General features: G+C 37.3%; 3 protein-coding genes across 5 annotated transcripts in view; 2 read left to right on the plus strand and 1 right to left on the minus strand.

Annotated features, from left to right (window-relative positions):
* Window positions 1-3,545: 3,545 nt before the first annotated feature.
* On the minus strand, window positions 3,546-7,561 carry LOC107748630 (uncharacterized protein CXorf21 homolog). Its single transcript, XM_016563510.1, has 3 exons — window positions 7,531-7,561; window positions 5,525-5,644; window positions 3,546-4,261 (listed from the first exon to the last, which is right to left on the minus strand). Exon 3 carries the CDS (start codon window positions 4,197-4,199, stop codon window positions 3,615-3,617), a length of 585 nt encoding a protein of 194 aa, XP_016418996.1. The 5' UTR covers window positions 4,200-4,261; window positions 5,525-5,644; window positions 7,531-7,561; the 3' UTR covers window positions 3,546-3,614.
* Window positions 7,562-8,309: 748 nt separating this feature from the next.
* LOC107748629 (non-histone chromosomal protein HMG-14A-like) lies at window positions 8,310-11,323 on the plus strand. Its single transcript, XM_016563509.1, has 6 exons — window positions 8,310-8,495; window positions 9,345-9,371; window positions 9,724-9,753; window positions 10,215-10,262; window positions 10,397-10,498; window positions 10,848-11,323. Exons 1-6 carry the CDS (start codon window positions 8,481-8,483, stop codon window positions 10,905-10,907), a joined length of 282 nt encoding a protein of 93 aa, XP_016418995.1. The 5' UTR covers window positions 8,310-8,480; the 3' UTR covers window positions 10,908-11,323.
* Window positions 11,324-12,993: 1,670 nt separating this feature from the next.
* The window catches only part of brwd3 (bromodomain and WD repeat domain containing 3), a 35,178-nt gene continuing 27,358 nt past the window's right edge, over window positions 12,994-20,813 (plus strand). The window contains exons 1-16 of one of the 3 annotated variants that reach the window (XM_016563514.1): window positions 12,994-13,198; window positions 13,323-13,381; window positions 13,467-13,496; window positions 13,643-13,702; window positions 14,946-15,096; window positions 15,246-15,344; window positions 16,256-16,416; window positions 16,654-16,875; window positions 17,912-18,012; window positions 18,118-18,188; window positions 18,312-18,412; window positions 18,630-18,670; window positions 18,806-18,910; window positions 19,051-19,204; window positions 19,339-19,473; window positions 20,100-20,228. In XM_016563514.1, the coding sequence (XP_016419000.1) occupies window positions 13,165-13,198; window positions 13,323-13,381; window positions 13,467-13,496; window positions 13,643-13,702; window positions 14,946-15,096; window positions 15,246-15,344; window positions 16,256-16,416; window positions 16,654-16,875; window positions 17,912-18,012; window positions 18,118-18,188; window positions 18,312-18,412; window positions 18,630-18,670; window positions 18,806-18,910; window positions 19,051-19,204; window positions 19,339-19,473; window positions 20,100-20,228 (1,653 nt within the window). In that variant the 5' untranslated portion in view covers window positions 12,994-13,164. The remainder of the gene's footprint in view (window positions 13,199-13,322; window positions 13,382-13,466; window positions 13,497-13,642; window positions 13,703-14,945; window positions 15,097-15,245; window positions 15,345-16,255; window positions 16,417-16,653; window positions 16,876-17,911; window positions 18,013-18,117; window positions 18,189-18,311; window positions 18,413-18,629; window positions 18,671-18,805; window positions 18,911-19,050; window positions 19,205-19,338; window positions 19,474-20,099; window positions 20,229-20,813) is intronic. The other 2 variants (XM_016563512.1, XM_016563513.1) reach the window with 2 other exon arrangements.

Genomic DNA, 20,813 nt, shown 5'->3' on the forward strand with positions numbered 1-20,813 from the left:
GGTGGGTGGGGGGGGATCACACCTGTCTATGTGTGCTATAATAAGGAAAGCGATAATTAGGAAAGTAATCTGCATGAAATCAGTCACTGAATTAACAATGCTTTTGTCGTCGTCCGACTGCAGTTGAGAATGCTGTTAAGTGAGCGTTTGGCATTGATGTGTCGAGGGAGGTCGACATGTCATGAGCTTTGTCATGCCGCTCATGTGATGTGTGCCTGGCAATCCCTCTTTCTTCTGTCTTTTGGCCATCTGTCTTTTATTCCCTCCCTTTATTCATCTATCTATTACATCATTCTTCCTGTCATTGTTAGATTGTGTGACGGGTCGTAAGTCATAAATGAATAAATATAGACACATGATCACACACACACACACACGTTTACTTAACTATCTAAATGGGGACATTCCATAGGCATAATGGTTTTTATACTGTACTATCTGTATATTTTATCGCCCTACACCAACCCTACACCTCACAGGAAACTTTCTGCATTTTTACAATTTAAAAAAATCTTTGTTTACTTTATTTTTATACCAGTTTTACAAATGAGGACGTCCCCGAAAAGAGGTTTTTGGAGATTTTGTCAGGTTTAGCTCACTTTTGGGTACAAATTTGTCCCCAAAATATGGTTAAGTGGGTACACACACACACAGTTTTAAAGGCGAAGTTCACTAAAAATGTAACCCACTCTTATGTCATTTCAAACTATACAAACTTGTATAGTGCCGGGATTGATTTCACCAAATCCAACAACACTATGACCATTCACTCTTTTGGTCACTTTATCTGCAAGTTACATGCAAGTAAGTCGCAACAAATGAGTGAGTCACGGACTCAGTTATTTAACCAATTCATTCCGTACTGCGGATTCATTCCGGAACTAAACAAGTGATTGTGTTTATGAATGACTCATTAAATGATTAACTCAAATTTTAGAATCATAAACAGATTCATCCAGGAAGGAAACAACTGACCATCTTCATGAATGAGTCACTGAATCATTGACTCAAACTATTTGTTCAAAAACATGTAACTGTCTTTATAAATGAGTGAATCATTGACTTATACAATTTATTCAAAAACATGTGACCATCTTTATAAATGAGTGAATCATTGACTCAAATGATTCGTTAAAAAACATAAATTCATTTGGAAACCAAACAAGTGACTGTCTTTATGAAAGAGTTATCAAATCATTCACTCAAACAATTTGTTCAAAAACACTGAATAATTCAGGAATGAAACATGGGACTAGTTGAATTCAAAACCACATTCTAGTGTACTACTCTTACCATTTATTCCCTACTATGGCAGAAACGGTCAGAGTAGTATGCTAGTTTGCAGTTCCAAATTCAGCAACTGTCTTTATGAGCGAGTTGCTGAATCATTCTCTCAAACTATTTGTTCATTAAGTAAGGAAAGAGATGACTGTTTTTATGAATGAGTTGTTCAATCGTTCACTTAAACGACTCGTTAAAAAACATGGATTAATTCAGAAAATAAACAAGTCACTGTCTTTATGAATGAGTCATTGAATTGTTTATTCAAACAATTCATTCAAAAACACTCATTCATAAAAAAACAAACAAAAAAAAACAGGGGGCTGTCTTAATGAGCAAGCCACTGAATCATTGCCTCAAACATTTTGTTAAAAAACACTGGTTCAGCAACAGAACATGCAACTCTTTCGAAGTGAGTCATTAAAAAACTAAAATATAAAAGCTGATTTATTGTATGGCTTCTGAGGACTTTAAATATTGCCATAATAACTGTTTTAATAACTATTTTTAAGGAGTTTGTATACGGTACTGCTGTTTTGTCCTTTATGAAACTTGATAACCCCTGGTCATTGTATGCTTTATTCCAAACTTCTCCATTACTGTTACAAAGAAGTAAGTCATTCATTTGGAACAACGTGAGGGTGAGTAAATGGGACAGCATTTTCATTGCGAGTAATTTGTTCCTTTAATTTTCTGTTGTTCAATGTGGGATCCTCTCTGTGGGAGAAGAAGCAAAGAGAAATCTATTCAAGGAGGCTTGTACTAGTGGCTTTCAGCATCTCTCTCGAATGGATGTGATTCCCTGAGATGCATTGTTGCCACTCTGTCAAAACAAATTTAATAACAAATTCTCCCTCTCTTTCTTTCAACATCTAATTCCATCTTTCTTTCTCAATAATAATTGGGGTGAGGATCGGGGGTGAGCTTTTGGGAGACAAGAGTATTTGTAATCAGCATTCTCTCTTCTGATTTCAATTCACATTGTTGGAAACAGCTGCAGCAGGATGGGTAGAGGTGTTACTCCCTTCTTCTTTCTCTCTCTATCTCATTCTAGTTTTTCTCCTCAGAGGAGCGCTGATATTTCCGCCTGACTGCGTGCAGGAGACGCGCCTTATATCCGAGGAATCAGGCATGAAACGCTCGCTGCTTTCACCAAACCCTGTGCGGCAGAGCAAAGGGTTGTGGGATGCATTGCACGACAGGAAGACAGGAATAAAGACAGAAGGTAGTGATTATGAGCTAGATGGACGAGAGAGAGAGAGTGAGGGAGAGAATGTGAAAATCACAGCAGACAGTGTCTTCATTTAGCCTTTTGTCTAAATACCAGTTATTCCCCTTGCAGAACCTTGGATCGGTCTACTGAGAATCATTCAGTCTATTCCTGTCTAATTCATCTCTCTCTTCCTCAAAGAGACATGTAGACTGCATTACCGTAAGCATGTGCATCTTTAAATGTCACTGCCCATCGGCGGCGGCTCTGGAGCTCTGTCCACTCAAACAAAATTCACTTGCTTCACTCGCATCTACTATACACTTTGAGAGGATTTAATTATTTTTTTATTTTTTGTCACTCTCTGAAACACACACACACACAAACTTCCCTGGCACATTCATGAATACAGTGCACTTTGGAGTCCCAAGAATTTATTTTAAAGCATTAGAAAAAAAAAAAAGAAAAAAGCAGATTTTTTTTGTGAGACCTATTAGATATGATTGGAAGCCTGTCTCCACATTAGGAGGGGGAAAAAAAAGCTATATATATATATATATATATATATATATATAATTTCTATATTATATATAATTTTATATTGTCTTTATAATTTATTATAAAAGTTATTTTAAATTGTAATTATATTTAACAATATTACAGTTTTATTTTATGTTTGATCACATAAATGTGAGCATAAGAGACTAAATTTAAAAACAATAAAAATCTTATTGACCTTATTGATGTAAGTGTTAATTTACATAGACAACGCCACTAAGTTATCACATGCATAAAATAAAAATAAAGGTGACATGTCTCATGCTAACACATATATTTATTTAAATCATATGGCTATACTTTTGAAACATTGTGTATGTTAATGTTCATTGCCTTGCCTTTTGTACTTCACTGGAATTATTTACTGAAATTTTTATTTTTGCTTTACAAATGTTTTTTTTATTTTTTATTATAGTAATCAACATGCCACAAATGCTATCAGTATTGCATACAAAACATTCTAACAACACAGATAACTTTAAATATTTGTGTGTTGGTCAAAAGACAGGAGCCCAACAGAAAAAAATGTTATGAGGGCAGGAGCTGTGTGTGTTCATGAGGTTGGTTACTCAGCTTCTGAGATACGTAGCACAGGTGAGCTGAAATGGGAGGTTGCTGGAGCTGAACAAGTGCTTAAATATTGCACAACGTTTTTGGATGAAGAATCCAGCTCTTCTACATGACTGGCTGTCTGTTCTTTGGCTACAGTCAGGCTGGTGGGCACCAGTGCCGGCATGACATCAGTGCCCAGCAGTGATGATCCGTAGCATGCCATGTTTTGCATGTGCTGACAAAACACCTCCAGCATTTGGACTTCCAGATAGCCGTTCAACATGGAGTTAGTGAGCCTTCTCTCCCAGCCAAGACCCTGAACGCTCTCCATGACAAGATACTCCTCATCCTGCTGGGTCGCAGCCTCTACCTGTTGACCTGGTTTCAGAGAGGGTTCCAGAGAGCTCAGGTCCTGAGATTGCAGCAGTGGGCCGTCATCCGGTGGGTTGAGCAGGTCTGGGTTATGAGGACTGCAGTGCTCCAACCGATCACCTGCAAGCCGGAGGTCCGGATAGTCCTTGCAGAAGCTGGGACAGCACCAGGAGCAATACAGAGTCATGCCCAAGTGATCCTCCCCGCTACAGCTGAGAATGGGCATAGCATTGCTGGGTGCAGAGGCTCGGCACTGCCCTGGCTTTTTCAGGCCTTCAGGCCTGCCAACTGACAGGAAGAAAAAATGGGTCAGGCACCACTATAACCAGCCTCATCTTAACAAAATAGCAAGAAACCAGTGAGGAAACTTGAGGGAAAGCCCAGAGTCCAAAGCAAAGTCCCACTTTGCAGCTCACTTAATTCACTGAATGACTGTTTCAGTGTCTCCATACAAATGACAATTGTGTGCAGTACACACTCACCTAAATGAGGAAGTACTTGGAAAAGTTTGACAAAATGTTTTTATTTAGTTTGGATTTCTGATAGAGTGAACTTCAAGCCTCTTTTGCATTGTCATAGCTGTAAGCTGAATTGGACTATTATCAACAATGCTAAAATGGACTTTGTGAAGAATAGTACATTATTTTGTTATACACTGTTGCACAATATTATCACTTAAAGTCAACATGAAAATAAAATTCGATTGTCTTTTCTTCTCTATTACAAAGTGTATCTGAATACAAAGGCTTCTCAAATGAGAAAAAAAGAGGGTATGATTTTGACAATTTGGAATTCATTGTTGTCTTGCCAATTGCTGCGATCTCTCGTGAGTGACAGGTTGTTGATGATTGTTGATTTTTTATTAAACATTACAGGGGCACATGAATCTTTAATCTTTAATGAATGCATGGATAAATCATTTGTAATATACACTGCAATATTTCATAAAATATAAGAATTGTCGATTTTGATTTCATGGTGACTTTAAATGCATAGTTCACCCCAAAATAAATATTTGTCATAATTAACTCACCTTCATATAATTTAAAAACCTGTATACATATTTTTATATGTTTTTAAAGTGTTTTTTGTCCATACAATGAAAGTTATTTTGGACTATATTTATTTACACTGTATGGGTATATAGCTGACATATTCTTAAAAACTCTTAAAAACATTCCTAAAATGATGACAGAATTTTAATTTTTCTGTGAACTATCTGTTTAACTTTGTACAACCTTTCATATTATAACTGTTCCCTATACTCTACTCAGTTTAACACCTACATTTATGTGGCTAAAACTGTGGGCTAAAATTCTCAGCAGCATCACACTTCCTTCCTAAAATTTATTTTTACATATACTGACTGTTCCCAGGACCTGGGCCACATTCATAGTCTATAATTAATATTGCTCCATTGTTTAAATAAAATAGCTATTTTGCTTCACCCAGCATAAAAACAAACATCTCCCAATGCCATCATTAAGATCGTGAAAATGTTATTTTTAACACAACCTCATCCTAATAACCCAGAATACTATGGTCTTTCACCTCTCACAGTTCGTGGTGTCAGAGGTGATCTGGCAGCGGCGTTTGTCGTGCAGGGGTTGGGACGGGTCGTGGGGGTGGGTGAGTGTGTGCGAGCGTGTCCATCATGATCTGTGGTGTCTTCTGTGCAGTTCAGAACATGAAGGAAAGCTTCTCCAAGCATGATAGCCACTTACACAGACAAACACAGCTCAAGCTTTAAATGAATGAACATTTTAACACTTACTCAGTACAAAAACAAAAATAATCTTCAATTCAATATTCAATAATCTTAGATAAATAAAGTGTCATGGGTTTTTCAAGTAAATTGATAGCCTGGTTAAACTCTTATTTAAATGGGAGAGTTCAGAGGGTAGAATTCGATGGGACACTTTCTGAGGAAACAATTGAAAAAATGGAGTCACTCCACTCTGTGGAGTCACTGTTTTAGGCCCTCTTTTGTTTCTCTTATACATAAATGACATGCAAGCAGTTTGTGATTGTGATTTGTTTTTATATGCTGATGATTCTGCTATTGGATTCAGACAAGGATGTTGGTAGGATACAAGTGAATTTAGGTGAGGAGCTTTGTATGGTAAGAGACTGGCTTTCTGAAATCAAACTCTTGTTGCATTTAGGTAAAATTAAATCCATATTATTTGGGTCTAAAAATAATTTGAATAAGGTTTCTAAGATGTCTATTAAGGTAGGGATTGTTTAATATCAAACAGAACTACCGTTAATTATCTCGAATGTGTTCTTAATAATGATTTAAGTGGTGTAAGTATGGCTATGAAAGTTCTGGGTAAGGTTAATGCTAGAACAAAATTTCTTGCCAGATATGTTAGTTTTCCTGAAAAACAATATAAAATTACTTGCATCATGTTTAGTGCTATGTCATTTTGAATATGCATGTATTTCTTGGATGTCTGATTTGTCTCGTGGTTGGTTGGATAAGTTACAAAAATCTCAAAACAAATTGATAAGTTTATTTTTAGGGTTTAGTCATTTTACACATGTTGATGTTTCCCAATTTAAGCATCTTGATTGTTTACATAGAAAGCAGAACAAAATACATTTAATTAAAAAATGGTCTTCTTTTGAATACTCTGGGGCACAAGTGTTGTATAAATTACCTCTGGATATTTAAAGTATTTCAAATATGGGTAGGTTTAGTTTAAAAGTTAAAAGTTGGCTCTTAAGTAGGTTGTTTTATTGATGAACTTGTATTAGTATATGTTGTGTATGTGTTTAATTGTGATTGTACATTTTGTAAATGTGGAATCCTATTGTAATCTTTGTATTTATAATGCATTACCAGTGTACCTGTTACCAGGATTGAAGTTTGTGCTTAACATCAAGGACCACAATGGAAACAAGTTTTTAACTTTATTATGTTATTCTTGACGAATTGAGTGTGTTTCACTACTTTTCTGTCTAATAAATCAAATCAAACCAAATCAAATCAAATTCCTTTATAAATGATTTATATTTGTAGGATTAGCAGAATCTATAAATTAAATGACAAAACTTAAAGGGATAGTTAAACCAAAAATTACAATTCTGTCATCATTTACTCACCCTCAAGTTGTTCCAAACCTGTATGCATTTCTTTCTTCTGTTGGGCACAAAAGAAGATATTCTGAAGAATGTTGTTGGCCAAAAAGTTGACGGTAGCCACTGACTTCCATAGTTCCATAGTATGGAGAAAAAAAATACTATGGAAGTCAATGGCTACCGTCAACTGCTTGGTTACCAACATTCTTCAAAATATCTTCTTTGGTGTTCAACAGAGGAAAGATCATACAGGTTTGGAACAAGTGGAGGGTGAGTAAATGATGACATCATTTTCATTTTTGGGTAAAATTTCTCTTTAAGATTTTCATAATTTAGAAGATACTACAATTTTATTGCTGTAATCAGATCAATCAAATACCCCAAATAAACTGTACAAATTCTAGTTAATAAAACACCAGTAGATAATTCTATAATCACAACTATCTATTTATATATATAAGAAAGAAACTTACCAAATGTTTTAGAATGGGATTCCTGTTTGTAGGCCTATGGCTGCAGAAACGGACATTTCAAGAGTGATACACAGCAATGTCTAATGTGACACTTTCAGATAGTTCTTTCATCTATCTATCTATCTATCTATCTATCATCTATCTATCTATCTGTCGATGGCTGAGATGTTTTCTCTGGTCTGGCGTCTCTGGTCTGGGTAGCAACAGAGGAAGTAAGCTGTTATCTCTCTCTCTCTCTCTCTCACACACACACACTTACACAGATTAGGTCTCTGCTTGAATAAAGCAGAAGTGAGAAAGGCTTCTCTTCTCTATTACTGATTGCCACACGCGTGTACACTTACTGCAAATGATGTTTCATTTTATTTGCACTCAAGCATGTTTTCATAGAAAGTGCACATAATTAGAGCAAGCAGAAACTTCTGCTTACCTGCTTCAAAAAATACAGTCAGCAATTAGTGAACTTCACTGAGGCAGATATGCTGTGGCCATACAGCGCATACAGACATAGCTATGAAGGAGGGTCTGACTTTATCACTGGGCTTAAACGCGAGCTGTTCCTCATCACATCAGTGCTGTATGGCAGTGCTTTATTTGGTGCAGAACGCTCTCACATCAGTCTACAGCTTTTTAACATGTTAGGAGGGAAATTTTACAGGAAGGTGCGCCGTTGGATTTACGCCTCAGGATTTCGCGCGTAAAAGCACAGCGGAGGTAAGAATCTGCCTCTTCTGTGGCAGACCCAGACGCTCGCTGATTGGACAAGCGGAATATCAGTCACAGCATGGCCCCGCCCCCACCCTCCCATTCAACCACTGGATCTAATGTAGCCCTATGTTTACTACAGAATTAGTGCATAGCGGACGACAGTCTCCTGAACTGTGAACTCCGAATCACAAAAGATAACCTGTTAGTTTTGCATAAAAGAAGAAAAACATCCCAAACTCAACATGCCCAAGAGAAAGGTATGTAGAAAAGCCGAGCGCGGCGTTCGGCTACACTTTTGCCCTTACTAATCAGTCGTGGAATTAGGAAGCCCTCGAGACAATGTTTTTTTAATAAAAATCCAGGCGACTTCTTTAGAATCAGTGGGCAGGTAAAAAATCGTTGTTAATTTTGCGATTTTTTCCTGCCGGATCGCGGCGTTTTTGTCGATGGTGGTACGTTAAGCAGAAGGGTTTTAGTTGAGCAGCGCTGTGCTGAAGCTCGGCTTGATCTCATGCCCGTGGAACCGCAGCCATGCTGCCCTCTCTCTCTCTCCATCTCCAGCACAGCGCGCCGCGAAAACCGACGATTATAAGCGCAATCGTGGCTCAGTCGCCGTTGAATGGTGATTAAAAAATAGCTAGATAACTCTAATTTTCTGAATGGTGGCAATTTTGCGAAAAGACGGTCGCGTTTTTAAACAATTTTAATGCATTTTCTTTGTTCGCCGTGGAAGAGGAGTGTCATGATTCCTGCTTGCCGCCAGGTGGCAGCGCTGAGGCGGGATCATCGCGCCCCTCCTCCTTGTTCAAATGTGTGGAGCCCGTGTCGTGAAATGCCTTCGTGAAAAATAATAAATAAATAAAAATCGACACACCATTTTGCGCTGCTGTCCGCAGACAAATAAACTTATTCACAAATCCTCAGCTAAAGTTCATTTAAGCTTTAATAAACGAAAAAAAAAAACAGCATGTTGCTCACATATACAAACGTGCAGAACAGCACATCCCAATGTTTCTGCAAGTTGCCTTTTTGTTTTCCCCGGCTTTTATGTTAATAAAATTATAGATCATGTTCTAACTTGTGATATTTGTTTTGCTGATTTGCAGGGAACTGATGGAGAAGTCAAGGAGGAGGTGAGAAAGGAAAATGATAAAATATCTAAAGCAATTTTGGGTTTCATATTCAAGTAATCAAAACCAGTACATATGCATTACTGTATATATACATTTACATTTATTTATTCAGCAGGAGCTTTTATCCTAAATCAAATTACAAACAAGAAACACCAAGTATTTTGTCATAAGAGCCAATAATATTTGTAGTACACTGTGCCAAGTTTACTAAGTGTGCTGCTAAGTAGCCTACACAAACTAGAAGTGAAATGAAGAGAAGGAACATTTTTTAATAATTGGGATTTACAATATATAACTGTTCTCTCCTACTTGTACTTAAATAATTATATATATTTTTTTCTTCCTCTTGTAGCCTCAGAGAAGGTCTGCTAGATTATCGGCGGTAAGTTCTTTTCTTTTTAAAGAGATTTTTAATGTTAACATTATATCATTATTTTATTTTTATAAAGTCTTTGGCCTCAAAAGACTTGAAGAACTTTAAATATAGTCTTGGAAATTGTTTTTAGCACTTTTTGTAATAATTGATAATTGAATTCCTACAACCAACACTTTCAACCTACCACTGATCGCATAGCAACAAGATCAGAAACCATAATTTCTGCACAAGGTTTTTTTTTTGTTTGTTTTTTATTTTCAGCATATTTTCTGTATAATATTTTTTTTACTTCAGCATAGTTTTGCCAGTCATTTAAGGTGATGTGTAGAATTCAGGATAGGGCAGAACAACATAGACCATTCTATGTATTATTATAACTATTTACTTGAACATGTTTATTGTTTAGATATCCTTGTATATATCAAAAAGTAAGTTTGTGAATGAATCATGTTTTCATTTCCCTTCAGAAACCAACACCTTCAAAACCTGAACCCAAACCGAAAAAAACTCCCAAGGTATTTACACTTTTTATAAACACATTTTTGCACTGATGCTCATGTGTCACTTGTCTCCATGATTTGGTGTGTAATCTGTGTAATACGTATTGCTCTATATTCATTCTTTTGCTCTGACGTTTCCTCTCTGACAGAAAGAGAAGGAAGTGAATGATAAAAAGGAAGAAAAGAAAGCAAAGGCTGAGGAATCCAAGGAGGAAAACCAATCAGAAAATGGGGAGACTAAGACCAATGAGGTATATATGTATAAACACAACAGTCTACCTCAAATCAGCGTCTATCATACATAAACACACCTTACTTGTCCCACAGTGGACATAATAAATCACGTCAGGTCATGATATTTGTTTATTGAGTTTCCTTTCCAAACACAAGCAATAAACACATTTCTGTCAGCTTTTTAATATTTTCTAATAACATTGCAAAAGTACTTAGTAACATAGTTAAATTAATTCCCCAGATCTCTCAAAACAAAGACATTGATAGCTTAAGCTAAGGAGAATTTTCTAAACTTTACCTCCTTAAGATTCTAATTGGTGCAGAGGCAGTCCTGCTTGATTCTTGTTGTTGTTGTTTTTTAAACAGGTTGAAAAAACTCCAGACGAGGCGGCGGAGCCCAAGAAGGAGGACCCGAAGACAGAGTAGCACCACGCCTGTCCATCCATCCGTCCATCTTTTCCCTTTCCCCCCTTTCCTTTCTTTTACCTTCCTCTCTCTTTCCCAGTTTTCTCTCTCCCTTTCCAGTTCTCTCAACAACCTCCTCTCTGCCCATCACCACCAGAGGAATATTTTTATCAGCGAATTTGTAAATACTGGTTCAGGTTTTTAGCACAAAAACAAAGCTGACTAAAACGAGTCTTGTGTTCGGCCGCAGCTGTATCAGGTGTCTACAACACGACAGGTGTGAAAAAGGCGGCATCTTTCTATAATTTTGTTGATTTTTCTATTTTTATTTCTTTTTTTTTCAAGCGGCTGGTCTGTAGCTTGGTTTTTGGAGTGGGAGGAGGCTCTCAGTCTGTATGTCCGTTAGTGCTCGTGATGTTTCTGTATGGGGTTTGTTTTTATTTTTATTTTAAACGTAATTGATTGTCTTTAAGAAAGAGGGATGAGTTAAACAAATATAGAAGAAAAGAGAGAAAACGACTAAAGACAAACTGCTTGCATTCCAGGTTCAGCATTAGACGGTGACTCCTGGCTTTTTAAGAATCATACCACTGCAATTTGTTGAAACAGAAAACTGGGGTTTGTTAGGAGGCCAGAAAAACCCTTCTGTTGTTATAGAGGACTTTTTTGAAATTACAGGATTCAAAGAAAAGTAATTTAAAGCGTTTTTGGGAATTTTTTTAACACTGACAATTCATCTGTGAAAAAGTACTTTGTCCCCTATAATGCTCTCGGTCTCACTCAATAAAAATCCATCATTGGAGTTTTCCTCAAAATGTCTGCTGTGGTCTTTTACACTGATTATATATTATACACTGGGTATCATATACTTGTTTCTATGCATATATTGTTCTGTAATCAGTTATTATCTTTTAATAAGTGGTTGGTGCAATAATATAACTCATAGCGGATTTCACCATTGGTTTACGCTGCATATCAAGCTTAAGAAATTATCCTAATCACCTCAGTACACAGCTGAGACTAACACACCCTAAATGCAAATATAAGTTATGGCTCGACTAATATTCATAAGACAAAATAGCTTTGTACTCTTAAAGTCATTGCATATACTATGAAAAAACAAAATGCCACATTCTTCTGCTAATGGGCGAGTATTTTCCTGAGCTGAGATGTCCTTTGGAATCATTTATACTCTTATTACTGTAATCGAATGAAGATGAAACCTTATTTCTCAGGATTTTAAATGATTGATTTTGTAACTATTTTCCATCAATTAAATTTATTAAGACTAAACAGGCCTGCAGATTTGCTGGGATGATAAGGGACTTTCAGTTATTCGAACATAAATTAAATGACCGCCCTTTGTTAATTTCTATATTTTCCCCTCTGCAATTTTATTGGTGTTCCTTTCTTTCTTTATTTTTTTGCACTTATGATTGCCATTGTAAATGCATATTTAGTTTATCATGTTCAGTTTAAAAAGGTTCTGAGATAAACTGGATAGAAAGCACAAAAGGATTCAGAGAAAACAACAGTCATCAGGTAAACACTTTGTGGCTTCAGAAAAAGCTTTTTGGAATGTAGAGTGTTAGAAGTGAGAGTGTCTGTCATTAAAACTGTGTATTTACATTTTAATAACTTTATTGTAATAAATGAAAGGTTTAATGCACATTACATTATGAAATGAATCATACAATAAAGAAAATATTGAAAAAAACATGATATTCAACAACACAGGATAAATTATTTCTGTATATATCCAACATTTTGTTAAAGAACTAAAAAGATATGATGGTGGTATTTTAACATTTATTCGATATATGCACATTACATAATTGTATTACGTAATATTTGTGAAACCATACCTTACATAACACATGTATATGGCAGTGATTGATTGTAGTATGGAACCTTTCATTGTTAAGATTTGATGTTTCTCCCACACACGTGACCTGTGATCCTCAAGACGAGATTAAACAAGAAACAAGACCTTTTTTATTGCAATACAGCTCTGCTATCGGGTTCAATAAATGACCCAACTGCACACCATGCAAAATGTCCGCCCGTGGAAATGGTGAGCTCACCTGTGCGCCCTCAGTGCGCCACTGGCGGAAGCGTGCGGTACTACGGGCCACAGGCGCACGGCCGCCGCGCGGGGGCGCTCAATCAAAGCAGCACGAGCGGCGGCTGCAGGCCGAAACGCTGAGAGCAAATACAGCCCAAGCCGCTCTTAGCAAGCAGAGACCCACGAACCTCCACCCACCGCCCGGACCGGGCCATGGCGGCGGAACCGTGCTCGCAAATTGAAGCCGGTGGGCAGCACTCGTTTTTTTCTGCGACTTTATCGCTAGGAAGACTTTAAGCACTATTTTAGCATTAGCCTTCGAGGCTAAGCTAAAGCTAACGACTGGTGTTGTTGTGTTTCTCTCTCTGCAGAACTTTATTACCTGATCGCCAGATTCCTGCAGTCTGGACCATGTCAGAAATCCGCTCTGGTGAGGCCGAAAGTAGCGTGTGAGTGTCGGTGTGTAGCGGTGAGTGTGTGTTACGATGTGTGTAAGCCTCTGTGTGTTTCTGCAGATGCTGCTGCAGGAGCTGCACGAATACGAGGTGGGTTTCATTCCTCTTCTCCCACTCAAACCCGTTATTTCTCTCTAATATCCCAACATCAGCATCTCCTCTTCATGCCAAGGCGGCTACGTGTCTAAATCCTGCGTGTGATGTGTGATTTCCCCCCGCTGTGTCTCTGTGTGTAGATCATCCCGAAGCGCTGGAGCTGGGATGGAAAGCAGTTTAAGCGAAGCTTTGAAGACTGGGTGAGATTAAATAAACACTATCGCGCACGTGAAATTCAGCACTAAACTCTCACAAGTGCTTGGCTCACTTATATTACAGCGAATAAAACTGAAAAAGCGCTGATTTGAGGGCACGGTGCTGGCAGTAAGAATATTGTCTATAATATACACGAGGCTTTGTTGTGTGGGAAAGTTTTGATTTCGGGAATTGAAATAAAGAGTATTTGTTTTGAAATGAAAGGCTTTGTGCGTGCCGGCCGGAGGCGTTGCGGCAATGCAAATATATCGAGAGGGGATTGGTGGGTTCCTGCGTCACTTAAAGGCGGCAGCCAATCAAACATCAGTTGCTACTTAAGAGACTAGGAAGATGGGTGGAGAAGGCTTCTGATTGGCTGAGGCGAGGCGGACGCTTGTGTGTGGAGGGAAAAAGAGTGGTCTTTCAGGAATGAGCGTAAATAAATATGGATTATGTTGGTGAAATAAAGCAGAATTCACGCTAGTTTGAAGACTAATAATATACAGGTGCATCTCAATAAATTAGAATGTGGAAAAGTTCATTTATTTCAGTAATTCAACTCAAATTGTGAAACTCGTGTATTAAATAAATTCAATGCACACAGACTGAAGTAGTTTAAGTCTTTGGTTCTTTTAATTGTGATGATTTTGGCTCACATTTAACAAAAACCCACCAATTCAGAATGGACTGAGGCTGGGGTCAAGGCATCAAGAGCCACCACACACAGACGTGTCAAGGAATTTGGCTACAGTTGTCGTATTCCTCTTGTTAAGCCACTCCTGAACCACAGACAACGTCAGAGGCGTCTTACCTGGGCTAAGGAGAAGAAGAACTGGACTGTTGCCCAGTGGTCCAAAGTCCTCTTTTCAGATGAGAGCTACAATTCACTAAAAATGTTTTTTTTATTGGTCTTATGGAGTATTCTAATTTGTTGAGATAGTGAATTGGTGGGTTTTTGTTAAATGTGAGCCAAAATCATCACAATTAAAAGAACCAAAGACTTAAACTACTTCAGTCTGTGTGCACTGAATTTATTTAATACACGAGTTTCACAATTTGAGTTGAATTACTGAAATAAATGAACTTTTCCACGACATTCTAATTTATTGAGATGCACCTGTAATGTAACACGTTGTTGCAACAGTTATTTCTGTGCAGTGTTTTTTTTTTTTTTTAATCATGATGCAAATAAGCTTTGCTGTGCCACTTACACTTTATTTATGAAATACCTCTATGTGTATGTTTTAGGTCTTGTTAAATCAGCACATACCTGCGGATTACCTGTTGCGTGTGTGTGAGCAGATCGGCCCACTGATAGATAAACACATTCCTCCCAGTGTTCCTGGAGTCCACAGTTTGCTGGGCACAGGCCAACAGTCATTACTACGGACAGCAAAAAGTGAGATGCACACTATATACAGCGAACAATAAGAAACAGCAAAGAAGACTAGAGAACAGCGCACATGATCACATTATCACTTTCCCTTACATTCATTTTCTTCCTCTAATACAGTTAAATATTTGACAAACTGTTGTTCTCTCTCTCAGGTTCTTCTCATGCAGTATGGAGTGGTTCTGCAGTAGTTGCTTTGCACAGGGGGCGGCCCCCAGAACCACCTCTCAACTGTGCCAAACCACCAACTATAGGTGAGTCCTGCCCTCCCAATTGGTGTATTATGTTCTTGCACTGCTGTTTTTGGGTTTCAGGAGTCACTGGTGGGTTTGTGAACACAGAGTTGAATCCACTCTTTCCAATCGAAAATGGTGCTTAATCATAGCTGATTAAAGTCAGCATGAAATGAAAATTCACCCAATCTTGTTTTAATATTTATTTAATTATTTAGATCTTAAAATATTGCATCATAATGTCATAAATTAATCTTCTGGTGAAACTGTCAGCCTTCCCTCTGGTGATGTATGCAAAACTTGTCCAGTCATTTAAGTCCGCTTAAACCTTCCACAATCAACTGCAAGCTCACATTAATTTTGAGTGCAATACCCATATTTTTTTCCCTTATTTGATAATCCTTTACACTCGGATGTACGTCAAAATACAAACGAAAACATCTTTCGCTATTTTGTTTCATTGCGACTTTAAAGGCTAGTCACTCTACACTTTTCAGTCTATTGACTTCTATTCATGTGCATGCAAATGCGGGAGACCAGAAAAGCAAGATCATGCAATTTTTGCTGAGTTCCAAAATCCAAGTTTGGTGAACTTTGCCCTGTGAATTTGTATCATGTGAAGACATGTGACTAACAGAAAATTGACATGTCACTGTCTTACTTGAACTCAATTAAATGAACGCAAATTTTAAATTTGCAGGATTGCAGTGTTACAGTAAATTGGAGTAGATTGCATATTTTTACATTTTTTTAACGTATTATATTTTGATTTATTTTTTCCATATTATGAATATGTAGTGCTGTAGTTTGTCTAGTGTGACTAACTTAATGCTGGATGTTAACATGCTATTTAGTGACCAAATAATGTCCTTTAGACCAACTACCATTTCTTATATTTTGTGGTGGGAGTTGATTGTAATCTCTCTGCTCAGTGTCAATCATGGGTGCTCGCCAAAAAACAGGAGTGGCTCGATTTGGCCATGCCTTCCCTTCCTTAACCTACCAGCACATGAAGATGCATCGAAGGATTCTGGGCCATCTCTCATCAGTATACTGTGTGGCGTTTGACCGCACTGGACATCGCATTTTCACGGTAAATGCATCTGATCAGAATATTGCATCTGTTGAAATAAACACAAACTGTGCCTGATTTAGACATAAAAGTTTAATGTGTAAAATTGTTGATGTTAAAGTAATTTCTGAATTCAATAAGTGGTGACGATTATAAACTATGCATAATTTGATGTCCTCAAAAAATGTCATTGCTCAGTTTTGCAATATGTTTTTTGTGTGTGCTTGTAATCAAGGTTTATTCATTTGTTTCTGTCAGGGTTCTGATGACTGTCTAGTGAAGATCTGGGCTACAGATGATGGTCGTCTCCTAGCCACTCTGCGTGGACATGCGGCAGAGATTTCAGACATGACAGTAAATTTTGAGAACACGCTCCTTGCTTCTACCAGCTGTGACAAGGTCATCCGCGTGTGGTGCCTGCGTACTTGTGCACCTGTGGCAGTGTTGCAGGGGCACACGGCCTCTATCACCTCCATACAGGTGTGTAAATACAAGTTTCCTTTATAAAGCCACTGTGAGAGTGAAGCGCAGTGCTATGTTCTTTTAAACTTGAGCAGCTCATGATCTGGTGATTTCAGCGACTGATCAGCTCAGTTCACAGTAAATGCTGCTCCACACAAGCTTCAACTCTACATCTTCTCTAAGTTTGAGTAACTTATAACAAGCATTTGGGAAGACAACGCACACCAACCATATTCCCAAACTTGTAGAGAAGCACTTAGAAACCGGCTGTTGTCAACAAAAGAGAAGTTTTAAGGGCTCTTAATTTTATAACATTTTTAACATTTGAAAATGAAAAATTAGGATAGCCATAAATATTAGTATTGTACTTTTACAGTTGTGCTGTAAAGTATAATTGTTATCTATTTTTCTTCTTACTATTTTTATTACAATGAAATATTTCAATATATTACTATAGTTGTAATTCACTGTAAATCTACTAGTTGATAACACTTTATTTGATTTATTTTATATTGATATATAGTATATAGGGCTGCAACAACTAATTGATAAAAATTTTCGATAATGAAAATAATTGACAACGAATTAAACTGTCCTTTGTCAATTTGTCTGTTTAAACTGTCAATTTAAACTGGGCTTTATAACTCTTTTACACATAATGTATAGCATAGAGATATATCACCATACATTATGTTTTCTTAGCATTCAGTTGGCATGTTTGTTTGAAGGACAGCATTGGGCAGGATGTGGAACAGTGTGTTTTGTCAATAAAATGAGGCTTTTTATCGGATTAATCGAAAATAATCGGCCAACTAATCGATTATCAAAATAATCGTTAGTTGCAGCCCTAATAGTATACAATTTAGCCAAAATGGGCAGCCCTACAAATAAGCTCAGCAAACCTGTTTTTCAATCACTTTTTATATAGCAATTTATATTGCTTTTTTCCCCCCTGAAAAATCACAATTCGATTTTTCCTCAAATTCAGCAGGTAATATTAATTCAGATGATTTTGTTTGTGTGTTTGAAGGGATTTTTCTCTCTATCTCTGCAGTTTTCTCCATCAGCATTAGGTTCCTCTCGGTATCTGGCCACCACTGGAGCTGATGGCATGGTGTGTTTCTGGCAGTGGAACTCACTCAACATGAAGTTTGAGTAAGTGTCATTTGCCAATTGTAAATTACATATTTTGTCTCATGCCAGTAATTAACTTTTTTACATAGTGTAAATTTGCAATGAGTCGTGTGTTTATGTTTGCAGTGATCAGCCCGTGAAGTTTATGGAACGTTCTCGTCCTGGAGTTCAGATATCCTGCAGCTCATTCAGCTCTGGTGCATTTACCCTCACTCACACTCTAACTCCCTGATCAATTTTCAAACACTTTTTTTCTCATGTTTCTTCATTATCGTCTCATGATTAGTCTATTATTATAATATTGTGTTCTCTGATTCCAGGGGGATTGTTTCTGGCCACTGGAGGGACAGATCACATGATCAGAGTTTACTACCTCGGCACAGAGACGCCTGTGAAGTTTTCTGACCTGGATTCCCACACGGTGAGAGCGAGAGACATAGAGAAGAAAGCCAGTAGACAGACAAGAAGGCAAGACGGATTGAGTAATGGAAAGGAGAATAATGGCCAGAAAAAGCAGAACTTGTAATTGGAAAAGGAGGAACATGTTAAAAATGAAAGTTTGAAAGTCATGACTGTATATTGTGCTGATTTAAAAGTTTTATATTTTAATGAAGTACAACAATGTTTTTGTTTTACAGGATAAAGTTGTAGCTATTCAATTCTGCAATAACACAGATGGGTGAGTTTTATTATCAGCATTCACTGTGTGTTATGCTTCCATTTGTGTTTGTTCATTGGGATGTACATTTTGTCTTTATTGCTGAATTGGGTGTTTTTAACTCTGTGTTTGTGTTTTGGCTGCCTCTATCTCCAGTCTGAGGTTTGTGAGTGGTAGTCGGGATGGTACGGCACGAATTTGGCATTACCAACAGCAGGAATGGAAGAGTACCGTCCTGGACATGACCACCAGATTACCAGGGTCAGTATGTGTACATATATGTTAACTGTGGGATCAGGCAGGTTTCTCAAGCACAGTTCTTTTGAAAAATAAAATTGATTTGGTCCTTCAATTATGTGTATTTTTTTACATCTGTGTTGACATATGTATTGTGTTCACAGGAGTGCTGTGATATCAGGCGATGACAAATCGACCAAGTTGGTGGTGACCATGGTCACGTGGGATCGTTGCGATCGTTCCATCATCACAGCTGTTTCAAACTGCATCCTCAAAGTCTGGAACTCAGCAAATGGCCAATTACTACATGTGCTGTCGGTATGTGCATGTGCATGTGAGGCAGAATTCAGTCTGTTCCTTTGGGTTCTTGTTTTGTAATTCTAAGGATGAGCTTCCTGTGATTATTGCCTGTTATGTACGGGTCATGTATGCAGATGTTTCTCTGTCCGTAGGGTCATGATGATGAGGTGTTTGTTTTGGAAGCACACCCCTTTGACTCACGAATCTTGCTATCAGCCGGTCATGATGGTAACATCTACATCTGGGATCTCAGTAAAGGTCTCAAGATTAGAAACTTCTTCAATATGGTGAGATGACATAACAGATCTTCAGTTTCAATTAAAAAAAGTTACATTTTAAAAGATAAGAAACATATACACTAGCGTTCAAACGTTTGGGTTAACAAGTGGGGAAGAAGTTAATACTTTTATTCAGCAAGGATGCTTTAAATTGATCAAAAGTGACATAAAAGACATTTATAGTGTTCCAAAAAAGACTTATTTCTAATTAATGCTGTTTTTAAATTTTATTAATCAAAGATTCCTAAAAATGTATGACAGTTTTCACAGAAATATAACTGTTTTCAACTGTGATGATAATAAGAAAGAATCATGTGACATTGTAGACTTGAGTAATGGCTAATGAAAATTCAGCTTTGACATCACAGGAATAAATTAAATTTATATTAAAATAGAAAACGGTTATTTTAAATTGTAATAATATTTCACAATATTACAGTTTAATTCATTCATCATTTATCAAATAAATGCAGCTTTGGTGAGCATAAGAGACCTCTTTCAAAAACAATAAATTATTTTACCAACCTCAAATTATTGAACGATAGTGTATAATACCGTCTAGATGTTAGATGTTGATAGAAATACTGCTCATCACAGAAATTTTATTATTTTCTCTCTCTATTTTTCTGTGTTAGATTGAGGGCCAGGGTCATGGTGCTGTGTTTGACTGTAAATTTTCAGTGGATGGGCAGCACTTTGCCTGCACAGACTCTCATGGTCATCTGCTCATCTTCGGATTTGGGTGCAGTCAGCCTTATGAAAAGGTATGTTTGTGTCTCAGATGTGTGGTATTCTAAACCTTTTGTGCTAGGGATGTAACGATTAACCGCGAGCCGGTTGAAAATCGATTTAAATATGTGACGATTCAAATCGGTTGAGATGCTAAACAAATCGCGATTCAGTTAGGGGTAGGAGTTTATATGAATGTATGTCTGAGGGGAACTTACTGTCTTTCGATGGTATTTTTTCTTTTCCTCTTGCCTCTGTATAATGCATATCAGGGCTCCAGACTCATTCTTCCCACTGGTCGCTCTTTTGCAACTAACTTTCTCAGCTGGTCGCACGAGCACATGATTTGGTCGCAATATTTTTTTTATTTTTTATTTTTGCCCTACAGCATGGGATTATTCAATGCATGCTGATGAACTTTTATCATAGTTTATAGTTATATGGAAACGAAAGTTGTTAACATTCAACACGTTCTTTATCATCAGTAGTATTATTTGTGATTTGAATTTTGTGAATGGGAGTTTCTCTTTTGCTGTGTTGCCGCGGGCTTCGGATGCTTTCACTTTCGAATTCACGATCTTGTCACGTTTCACAAGAAAAGATAATTGTCTGTTTTGCTT

Source organism: Sinocyclocheilus rhinocerous, unplaced genomic scaffold, assembly GCF_001515625.1.
Source record: "Sinocyclocheilus rhinocerous isolate Xijiao unplaced genomic scaffold, SAMN03320098_v1.1 scaffold2665, whole genome shotgun sequence".
NCBI lineage: Eukaryota > Metazoa > Chordata > Actinopteri > Cypriniformes > Cyprinidae > Sinocyclocheilus > Sinocyclocheilus rhinocerous.

Coding starts and splice junctions, on each gene's coding strand:
- LOC107748629 (XM_016563509.1), top strand. Junction 10,263..10,396: donor AACCGAAAAAAACTCCCAAG/GTATTTACACTT, acceptor CCTCTCTGACAG/AAAGAGAAGGAAGTGAATGA. Junction 10,499..10,847: donor GGGAGACTAAGACCAATGAG/GTATATATGTAT, acceptor TTTTTTAAACAG/GTTGAAAAAACTCCAGACGA.
- LOC107748630 (XM_016563510.1), bottom strand. CDS start 4,199: ATGCCCATTCTCAGCTGTAGCGGGGAGGATCACTTGGGCATGACTCTG.